Source organism: Carex rostrata, chromosome 25 (assembly GCF_964058835.1).
Source record: "Carex rostrata chromosome 25, lpCarRost1.2, whole genome shotgun sequence".
Lineage (NCBI taxonomy): Eukaryota > Viridiplantae > Streptophyta > Magnoliopsida > Poales > Cyperaceae > Carex > Carex rostrata.
The window spans coordinates 4441376-4453100 of record NC_135942.1 but is presented as its reverse complement, the minus strand read 5'-3'; the positions used below and the strand labels follow the sequence as shown (position 1 = coordinate 4453100).

At 38.0% G+C, this 11725-nt stretch overlaps 1 protein-coding gene across 1 annotated transcript; it reads left to right on the top strand.

The window, feature by feature from the left end:
• The first annotated feature begins 4656 nt into the window (after window positions 1–4656).
• On the top strand, window positions 4657–11486 carry LOC144543941 (uncharacterized). Its single transcript, XM_078292385.1, has 3 exons — window positions 4657–5802; window positions 5890–7356; window positions 7536–11486. The coding sequence occupies exons 1-3, from the start codon at window positions 4657–4659 to the stop codon at window positions 11484–11486; spliced, it is 6564 nt and encodes a 2187-aa protein (XP_078148511.1).
• The last annotated feature ends 239 nt before the right edge of the window (window positions 11487–11725 follow it).

Below are 11725 nucleotides of genomic sequence, written 5' to 3'. Positions count from 1 at the left end.
TAGAGGAATTAATCAATTAATTCAATATAAGTAAGAAGAAAAAACATATATAAAAATGAGTGATGCTTCTATGGACATAAGGACTTATTTGTAAAATGAACACCCTTTTTATTTTCAAAGTTCAAACAGTCGATCCGAACCGTTCATCTTGTTCTCCATATTAATATGTACTTGGAGACCAAATTTTACATTTTTCTGAATTTTTTTACTATTTATTAAGATGGGTACAAAAAATATCAAATTCAGACCATTGAATTTTGTACCCATCTTAATAAATAGTAAAAAAATTCAGAAAAATGTAAAATTTGGTCTCCAAGCACATATTAACATGGAGAACAAGATGAACGGTTCGGATCGACTGTTTTAACTTTGAAAATAAAAATATTTTCATTTTACAAATAGGTCCTTATGTCCATAGAAGCCTTTGCCATAAAAAATTGGATGTATAGTCAAGTACAAATAAATCTGCAATATATGATTTATAAAACTTATTATCACACAATTATAGAAAAAAAATATAAAAATAAATAATCACTGGAATAAACAAAAATAAATAAGAATAAATGGACGATCAAATGAGAATAAACAAAACAATTGGGAATAATCGAGAATAATTGGCCGATTAATCAGAAAAATTCACTAAAAGACCTCCGATAAGTGTATTCATAACAGTTTGACTACCATTAACGATTAAACATGCATATAATCAGTCATTAAGACCTTTTTTACAACACTGGTATATATAAAGTGCCAAAAATTTCTTCCACCCCAGACCCCAAAATCTTCAGGCCACGTGAGTTTAAAATTACATGATTTAAATTAAATCAAAAATATGTTTTATCATATTTAGTCGACACCTTCACTCAAAAAAATTAATTAACCTGTATATCTAGTTTCCGTACAATTTGATAAATTCAAAAATTATTTGAAACGGATCTGAAACAAAAATACCAATATTACACGAATGTCATTTGAAAATCTTGTAACTATGCTGATAGATGACAAATGTTCATTGTGGAGTTTAGGATATGCATAGAAATTTGCGGAGTGTACATATTGCAAAGAATACGTAAGGTTTGTATTTTGATTTGGAGAGTGTTATACTAAGTGCAAAAATTATAAGTCTGAGAGCTGAAATACTGATTTTGTTTTTTATTTCTATCTATCTGATCTATTTGATAAATCTATCAACCGTCGAAGTCCAACTCCTCCGTAAGGAAAGAATCAATCTCAACCGTGCAATCTGTTTTAAAATTTGTGTAGATCAAATTTGCACTAATATTGAAAGACCCCTTATATTATAGGCAGGTGGCGAATTGGCTCCGTTTAAAATCAGACGGTTGAATTTATTAACTCAAAAGATTCCCTTTTGAGTTAATGCAGAGGATACGCATTCAATCTAATCTGACCTATTTAATAATTCACTCGCGACCCCTTCAACGGCCTTTGTCTGCACGCTCTCTATCTCCTCACCCCTCTATTCTCTACCTCTCACACTGCTCAGACGATTTCAATCGCGTTCTCGCTCAGCCTCGCCTCGCCTCTCGCTTGTGACCTTTTTTTATTGGACTTCTCTGCCCCCTCTGACCAGTGGCGGAGCCACCTATATTCAGGGGTAGGCAATCGCCTACCCCTGAATTTTGAAATACGGTATTAAGTTTGTATATAGTTGGTTTGGATTTGAGTTTTGTCTACTCCTGATTGAGTCGAAGCTCTTGATTAGTGAAATTGACCGAGTCGTTACAATTTTGGTAATCTTTCATCAATCTATTTTGAAATATTCCGACAAGAAAAAGGTTAATAAGAATAGTATGATAGTTGGATTACAATAAATTTGTTATATTTTTGTGAAAGAAATAGACTAAAATGGTTTATAAAGTAATACATTGAAATTTAATGTAATGTATTAAATTATTTTTATTATGTTTAACTATTCAAAATGAGCTGAATTTTAATAGAAGAGTCTTGTGAACTATGCTTCAAAGTAAACTTTCAAAAAAATTGAGTTTTTGATCTAATTCGGTAGATTTCTACTGATTTTCTCGATTTTAATTCATAGTTAATTACCGATTCCGCTTCCAATGGAAATTATTTAATAATATTTTATAATTTAATAATTTAAATAAAATAATAATAATTAATATAATAATAATTTATTTTGCCTACTCCTAATAAAAATCCTGACTACGCCACTGCCTCTGACCACGCCACTCTCTACAGAGACGTGATTCAAAACTATACATCCATGACATTCTTCTTTCCATGGCATTATCTGAAGTACGAACTAAAAGGGAAAAAAAAAATGCATCGGGTGATCTTTCTCATCTCTTTCTGTAGTGCTCAATTGCGAATATTGAAATTCGAGAGAAAGAAAGTCTCTGAAGCTTTTGTTTTCCCATCTTCTTTTCTCACATATGTAGCAATTAACATGTGCATCCTATCCTATGACATTATTAGTGGTTAATACCTTGGAACAATACTTCCAAAGTGGTATTTCTCACATATGTCAATTTTATTTTGTAATGTGTTTACTGTTTCAATGAAATATATCTACGGTTTCGAAATATTGTATAAGAAAAAACAGGAAGGTGTGTCAGATGCTTTAATGCAATATAATTTTTTTGTTATTAATTATGACATAATTAATTGTAATAGATAAGAAAAAGAGAGTAGAAAAATAAAATAAATATTTTTAAAAAAAAATCTCAGCTCTCAAAATCACAATCTCTACATTCAGTATAGCACTCTTCTTCCGATTTTTCTCTTTTTTAAGTAAAAGAACTTAGCTCATCAATTTTCGTTTGTTGTGCTTGAAAAAGGCAAAGATCCAATATAAGAAATATCTGAAAAAAAAAAATTGTTTTTTGGGAAGATTCGATCAGATGCTTAAGTGTAAACCAAGGGAATAGTCACAATGTCGATCACAACTCACAAGTGTAAAGAAATGTATTTATTTATATTATGAAAAACAAATGAAAACATGACGCACACATACGGAATAGAAAAAATAGAGAGAAATTTTCAAATTACTCTACAGTGACTATAAAATGCAAAGAACTCTTATATATTTCTGATAACTACCAAATAGTCAAATACCCCTTCGTCGTCTAAAGCATTTGAAAAAAAAAATTGTACTTCCAATTATTTTCAGTCTCAAGAATTTGTGATATTGATTAAAAAAATACAGTAAAAAAATAATGATAATTAAATAAAGCTTCGTCTTGTGAAATTAAATCTGTACGGCATTAATATTGTGTCATTATAGGAAAAGGCATAAAACATAGTTTTTCTTTTTTGGGAGAATTTCATATATACCTCTCAAAAATTATAAAATTACATATTTACCATCTGAATTTTTGTAATTACATATTTACCATCTAAAAATCAAATAATTCACATATTTACCCAATATAACTTTAGTGTATATCAAATATACCCAAAACTCAGATTAATTATGTTTAATTTTCTTAAAACTATAATTAATCAAGAATTAACTTAGCACCCTCTCTTTTATTCTTTAGAATTGTTCCTTTATACCCAATATAAAAAATTAAAAACAAATATTTCAAACTAAACGAGTAACAAAACACAGATTCTTAAACTCAGTTACTACTTTGATAACGGGTTGCAATATCAGCGTTGAATTCAGTATGAGTTATTTTGTTGAAAAAGTTGGAGTAGTTACCTTGTTTTTAGAATATCAAATTAGAGTTGGAATACTGAAATCCGAGTCTGCTGCCTCTTCTCTCTGAGTTTAAGCGGGAGAGACGAGATGAGGAGAGAGTTTAAGCGAAAATGTGAAGTTACGTCAAAAAAGATGCGAGTGAAATATGTGCGCAAAGGAGAAAGGAATAGAGAAGGAGAAGGGACTAAATAGCTTATTAATTATATTTTATATAATTTTAAACTTAATTAATTTTATTTTTTGATTAATTGAGTAAATACGTGAGTTATTAGATTTTTAGATGATAAATATGTAATTATAGAAATTTAGATGATAAATACTTAATTTTACAATTTTTGAGTGTTATATTTGAAATTCTCCCTTTTTTTGTTTATCATTACTGCCGAGTGCCGACCTATGTAAGAACAGAGAAGAATTTCCTCAAAAAAAAAAAAGAACAGAGAAGAAGGAAAAGGCGAAGTGTCCTTTGAGCATCTCCATCTGATACTTTTTTTTTGAATCTCAGCAATAGCGAAAAAGAATAATTGGGATGGAAAGAGAGAAAGCAAAAAAACCCATTCCCCACTGAAACCGTTTTTCTCAATTCACCATTACTCCACCAGATTCCCATTCATTACACTCACCAACCTCCCAACACCATTTACTCTAGCGAATCTCTCTCTCTGCGAGCTCAACAACCCCCTCCGTTTACCCTTGTACTTGTTTTCAACTTATGCCCACCAACTGTTTGAAAAATTTACTGAGTCAACCTTTGCATTAATTTCGCATTCAACACCACCTTAAACAAAACCTTGACACTAGAAACAACGTATCCTGTCTCTACACTCATAAACCACCAACTAAATCAAGCAAGCACCTGAACACAGACAACTCACTCTCGCAGCTCACTCTCTATTATCCTACTGAACAATAAACCCTCTCAACCCACTCTCCATTATCCTACTAGCATTCACACTACCACTCAGCTTCTCATGCCAATATCAGACCCCTTCCCTCTGCTCAGCCGACCGGCAGGTGAGGGATGTGCCTACCTCCGTCGCAACGCCATACACCGTGACCTAACCGAAAGACTGAAACGATCAATTCTGGTTGTTGCTCAGGGAAGCAATCAAAACGGAGGCGGTTCACCTGGAGATGTACGACACTATCTATATTTAACATATGGTGGTACCTATACGCAATACACTCACCTCAAATATTCCAGAGATATCTTCCTTTTCCAGCTGCCGAATGGGCTAGCACACGAGGAGGTTATAAGAGCAGGGAATGAGTGGGGAGCATCTCAAGAGTGGTCCTTCCGATACTTTGACATTGATGAGGATGCTGGATTGCAATCAAAACCATACCGGGTAAGGTTACATATCACAAACTTCCCCTTGGATTTTTGGGATGAAACTTTCATACAAGATGCATGTGCCGGTTTTGGGGAGGTCAGGCATATTGATGAAGAATTTATCGTTCGTAATAATCGTTCCAGCTTAGCTCTTGAAATAATATGTATTGATCCTCGCCGAATCCCACCGACTACAACTCTGCCGTATGGCAATAAATGGAAGAAAATATATATCCATATTGCGGGGTGGGAATATAACGAAGGGATACCGGAAGAGGCAAGACTCACAAGAAATGAACAAAGAATATTAGCTTCCCAAACCGAAGGCACGGCAGATCTATATAAAATGTCTTTGTTAGCGGCACACGACAAACTCCAACGTGTCCTAAACACACCCGAACCGCCAACCCCACCAGATTCGCCACCATATTTCTCAGATGATGCAGTTGAAATACTAGAACAAGCAACAAAGAATCCGGAAGGCAAAACACCTTCAACCAGGGAAGAGACCCCCCCAAAAAGTCAAGTCTGGAGTCCATTTTTTCAACCAAGTCAGAAGTTATCAATCCAAATAGGGGCCATTCCTATCATTTGCGAAGATATTATCATAAGCACTGTGCAGATAGGATCACATGTAATTCAAACCTGCACTCACATGGATGGGCACACAATGCTAGGCAAGGAAGAAAAAGTAGGCCCTGCTAGAGTTAGCAGTGTCAATGCAGGGGTGAAGGCTGTAGTAAAAAGTATGGATGTATTGGTGACTGAAGGGGTTAATGTTGTAGTACAAATGAAGGAGGGACATGTAACAGGGGAGGAAAAAGGAGTTAATGAAGGTCTATTTGAGCTAAAGGGATAACAAAATCAAAAGACACAGAGTTTCTCTGAGACAAAGCAGGCAAATATACCACGTGCAAGCTGGAAAGGTGAGACTGAAAAATTGGAGAGTTATTATGGAATAGGAAGAAGTATTTGGGCTGAAGAAGCAAAGGGGCACTGTGATGACAAATGTACTTCTCAATTAATACATCAGGCTGCCAAACTAAAGGAGGAAAAAGTTGCAAAAATTGAAATAGAAGCACTAAATGACAGCAAGCCCAATCTGAAAAATGCATTAAAGAGAGGCATTAAAGACCACCAATTGATACCAACCACAAAGATTTATAGCAAGCAAACAGAGACACAACCCTATACACACCCAAATCACAACAACAGAACACAATTCACAAAGAATAGCGAAAATACAATGGATGTTTCAGAGGAACAGGAAGAGCAGTTTCTTGCCCAATTTGCTGCTTTAAACCCAGTTCGACAACCATTCTCTCTACCGCAAAATACTGTCAGTACAAGGGATTGGACGCTCTCAGCTTTTGCGGTGGTAATCACTGACAGGAATGTCATAGAATCAAACTTTGTGAAGCTGATGACTCGAGTTTGGGGGGTCAGTCACCAGACAGAGGTAACAATGGTCGCAAAGAATACCTTTTTGATACAATTCCAGACAGAAAATGAGTTATTGCATGTGCTGCACCGTGGGCTTTGGACCTACAGGGAGGATGCCATAGCAATTAGGAGGGCATATGGACCATCAGATTTGGAGTCGCCTAAAGTGGATAGGGTGGAAATCACTACACAGTGGCACAAGATTCCACTCGAGACAGTCAAGAAAGAAGGAATCATGTTATTGGCAGAAGAGGTGGGCACTCCTCTTTCTGAGGTAACTGAAGTTTTTATTGAGGGAAGTAGGTGCTATAAAATTAAAATATCGGTGCCAGTTGATAAACCTTTAATGGACAGAAGAGAGATTAACCATCCAACTCTAGGGACCTTCACAGCCTTAATTGTGTATGAGCGGGTCAATAGGATGTGCTTATTTTGTGCTAGGCTAGGGCATGATCACCATGGCTGTGTCGATAAAGTCCGAATTCAGAGGATGTTAATGGATCCTAAATACAGGAATCGGCCTGATGTTGCGGCAATGGGAAAAAATAGAGTGGGCCCGTGGATCAATAACCAAATGTTCATTCAAAACCCAGACAAAATTCAGAAAAACCCAACTGAAATGCCCGATGAGAGAGCGGGCAAGAGGGGGGTGGGTGCGGATTTAAATACACCAAGTCAGGAGAACAAGGCTAATAGACGGGCTAAAGAAAAGGCGGGCAAAATGGAGGAGAGAACACTGATAATTGGGGGTACTTTGAAGAGAATGAATTCAGGTCCAGAGGCAACTGACTCTGGGCAGTCTTCCTTAATTAAGGATGCTAATCTGAGTGATTATGTGGGAACTGAAAGGCAGGAGCATTTGGTTCGTCATGTAAACAAAAAAAGAATGGTGGAGGTGAGTCAAATAGGACCACCTCCACAGGAGCAATGAGTATCATATCTTGGAACTGTCGGGGGATTGGGGGCCCTCGAAAACAGCAGTTCCTTAAAGCACTTCTCCGTTTGACGAATGCGAATATTTGTTTTCTCGCTGAAACAAAGTGTTCGTTCCATAAGACTGTAAATATTTTTCAGCAAATGCCTTTAGAAAATTTCTCCTTCGTACCGGCATACGGCCGGTCCGGGGGACTTGTGTTGATGTGGGATAGGGGCACTCGACTACAAATCAACGCGAAGTCGAGGTCACTTATTCATGCGACTGTTACTAATGCATGTGGGGTGGCATGGGAACTACTGTGTGTTTACGGGGATGCAAATCATACCCGAAACCCACAAATTTGGAGACGTATTTTACAGATAATAGCAAAAGGATCACCGACATGCGTGGTTGGTGATTTTAATGCTATTACGGATGAAAGTGAGAAAGTGGGAGGGGATCCGATACTGAACAAGAATAGCCGAGATTTCAAAGAGTTTCTGTTTCAAGGGGGACTCATTGACTTAGGATTTAAGGGGCCAGCTTTTACATGGACCAATAAAAGGAATGCATCGGAGGCAATCTATGAAAGGCTGGATCGAGTGGTGGCAACGGTGGGATGGCTACAATTACATGTTCAAGCATATGTAAACAACCTACCTCGAATTCATAGTGATCATGCGGCAATAATGCTAAGATTGAATGGAAGGATACAAAAAAGAAGGCATTTTCGTATGGAATCATGGTGGTTTGAGGCAGAGGGATTTAGAGAGGCATGGGAAAAAGATTGGAGGGAATCCCGAGATGTAACATGGCATGACAGAATGAGCAGACTAGGTGCTAATATACGTGAATGGGCCAAGCAACATCGGTCACCACAGAATAGGTTGAGGGAGGCGCAAAATTGCTTATTTCAGAACCAGATGTTACATCCACATTATCAAGATCATAGTTTGGAAGAAAGGTGTTTACATGAAATTGATAAAGCAGAAAAGGAAATTGAGAAGTATTGGGCTCAGCGAGCAAAGTTGAATTGGGCCATTCAAGGTGATAGAAATACTTCTTTCTTTCATGCATCTGCAACGAATAGAAGGAGATATAATATGGTGCTTAAATTAATGGATGATCAAGGTAACTGGATTACTGATGACTCTCAAATTCGGTTCACCTTTATCAGATACTTTAAAGCACTGTATAGTCCACCCTCAGTGCAGCCGGAGAATGATGTAAACCTTTTTTTTCAGTCACTTGCCCCAATAACAGATCCTCTTATCAAAACCGAAGACCATGCAAATATTATGAAACAGCTAACCGAGAAGGAGGTAAAGGAGATTTTATTCCAAATGGGGCCGGATAAGTCACCTGGCCCGGATGGAATGCCGGCTCGGTTCTTGCAAGACCACTGGGAGGTGGTTAAAGAAGAGGTAGTTATGCAGTTGCAAAGGGTGTTCCGAACTAGAAAGCCACCGATGGAATGGATGGGCAGCAATATAGTACTCATCCCGAAAGTAGAGGAGCCAAGTAGCCCGAAAGATTATAGGCCGATCACTATAGGGAATGTGATGTATCGGTTGCTCATGAAGATAATAACAACAAGGCTACAAAAACACATGGGAAGAATCATATCTAATTCACAAACAACATTCCTCAAAGGTAGATGTATTTCAGATAATGCCATTCTTGTGAGAGAAATTTTGCATTCGTTCGGTAGTTTGGAATATAAAGAAGAGGGGTTTATGTTAAAGGCGGATATAGCAAAGGCCTTTGATACAGTTAGATGGTCTTTCATATGGGCAGCAATGGAAATGGTGAATATGCCAAAGGAATTGATTCAATTGATAAAAGAATGTATGGAGATGGGAAGAGTGACGGTATTGATAAATGGCCATGGAGACGGGTTCATTAAACCGAATAGGGGACTAAGACAGGGGTGCCCTTTGTCCCCTTATTTGTTTATACTCGTCATGGAGTGCCTAACGAAGAAACTGAACCAAGCATCGTTGTTAGGAGGCATAAAAGGAATCACACTCTCTCAAACAGCAAGGCCTCTTAATCATGCTATTTATGCTGATGATCTAGTGGTGATGGGGCTTGCCACAGTGGAGGAAGGGAGGGCATTCACTGTAATTTTGGAGCATTTTGCAAGCTACTCGGGGTTGGCTGTTAATCCGGAGAAGTCATCGGTTTGGTTTAGTAAAAGGTGTTCAGGGAGAAAGAGGCAAGAAATGATGCAGGTGTTGCAAGCAAGGATGGCGAAACCAAATGAAAGGTATTTGGGAATTGTTCTCTCACAGGGAAGATCACAGCACAAAAATACGGGGCAAATGATACTAAAAAAATTCCAAGGGAGATTGGCCGGTTGGAAAGTAAACATGCTATCCCATGCGGGAAGAGCCGTGCTAATCAAATCGGTATTATGCTCAGTACCGGTCTATTACATGGCAGTTGAAAAACTGTCAAACAAGACAATTGATGAACTGGAAGGATTAATGAGGAGATTCATGTGGGGGAAAATTGGAAAGGAAAGATATTTAGCTATGATTGCATGGCATAAACTATGCCAGAAGGAGGACGAGGGTGGATTGGGGATAAAAGATCTCAAGATTTTTAACAAGGCGCTAATACAAAAGGTAGTCTGGCAATTAGTCACAAATCAGGATAGAGTTTGGGTAGGAATAATTAAGGCAAAATATTTCCCACTAAACTCGTTCTGGTCGGCTGAAGGGACGAGGGGTACTAGCAATTTGTGGAAGGCGTTGTTGGAAAATAAAAAAGAGGTGTTGATTCATACAATATGGCAAATCGGGGATGGCAAAGAAATTGAAGTACAGGGACAACCGTGGTATGAGCAGGGAGTAATACAAGGAGGTGGCGGTACCATAAACCTTAAGGTAACAGCTATATATGATCATAGTTCAAAAAAATGGAAGGAGCATTTGATCCGGGATATAATGGGGCAGGAGGTCTGCCACCGAATTGTGCGGTCGGTACGACATCCGGTACAACAGCCGGTATTAAAAGACAGGATGATATGGACAAAAGGGAAGAAAGGTGGATACACAGTCAAAGAAGGATATAAGGCCATGGTGGAGTCAAACCCGATAAGAATAGAGTATGGAGAGCATAAATTAAAGGCCTTGAGACATGTATGGAAATGGAAACAAGTTTTACCAAGGGTCAAGATGTTTATTTGGCGGGCTATCCATGACGGCCTAACAACGGCATGGGAACTAGCAAGAAGAATGCAGAGGATGAGTCCAAGATGTGTCCGATGCGATTTGGAAAACGAATATGTAATGCATCTGTTGTTCTTTTGCCCACTGTCACAGGTGACCTGGTTCATATCACGTTTTCATCTCAGAGTGGAGGCTTTGCCTCTACAATTTCATGAGACCATGCTATTTTTAGAAACGAATTTGGAACCAGATCAAATTACATATCTCTGTAATGTGCTATGGTGTCTTTGGAAGGCACGCAATGAGGAATTATTTGCTGGTAAAAAAATGACCCCGCAAGAGGTTCTGCTAAGAGTATCAAGGATGGAGATAGAAGGTGCAGCCAAACCAAAGGAAAATAATAAACCAATTGAGACAGTAGCTGAGGTGGTACAAGGGGAAAAAGTAATACTGGTGGATGGTTCATGGGATACACAGGGACGAGGTGGGGTCAGTATGACAGTATACAACAGGAGGGGGGATCTGGTATATGTCAATTTCCAATCGGTACAGCCATTGGACCCTTTACATGCTGAGGCAATGGCAGTATTGGTTGCAATGCGATATGTGCTACAGGATGGAAGTCAAGGAAAGTTCAGAATTTTCTCTGACAATAAAAACTTGGTGAAGGTCATCACTGGGGGTGACATTAGTGAAGTATCATCATGGCAGGCAGCTGAGGCAGTGATGAGTGCGCTAATCCTACTCAAAGAAGGAGAACACAAGATGAAGCTACAGTTCATAACAAGAAGGGCAATGCGAACCCCACATAACCTTGCGAACTGGGCAAGAAAGTCAGGAAGAACAGGAATAGGCACACCGCTGCAATGTGTTATATCCCATTTAGAAATTGACCAAAGCTTGAGTAGTGAGTTTTTTCAAGTCTGGGAATAACCTATGAGCATAACAGAGGGGAGAAGAAGAAGAGTGGCACTTAAAATTAGGTTTTACTTTCTCAATTGTTTCCTTGCTTAATTTAGAATTGTACTTTTCCTTTCCAATTAGGAGTAACTTAATTTAACTATGAAGTATGAGCATGTAGTACTGGCATGTAGTACTGGCGTGTAATACTGGTAAGCAATATCAGTGTAATGCTCTTCTATCAATAATATACACCTACGGGGTTTCAATCA

Excerpts from the sequence above, each read along its gene's own strand:
- LOC144543941 (XM_078292385.1), top strand. The coding sequence starts at position 4,657 with ATGCCAATATCAGACCCCTTCCCTCTGCTCAGCCGACCGGCAGGTGAG. Across the intron at positions 5,803-5,889 it reads CTGAAGGGGTTAATGTTGTA|ACACAGAGTTTCTCTGAGAC; the intron begins GTACAAATGAAG and ends CAAAATCAAAAG. Across the intron at positions 7,357-7,535 it reads ACAAAAAAAGAATGGTGGAG|CAAATGCCTTTAGAAAATTT; the intron begins GTGAGTCAAATA and ends AATATTTTTCAG.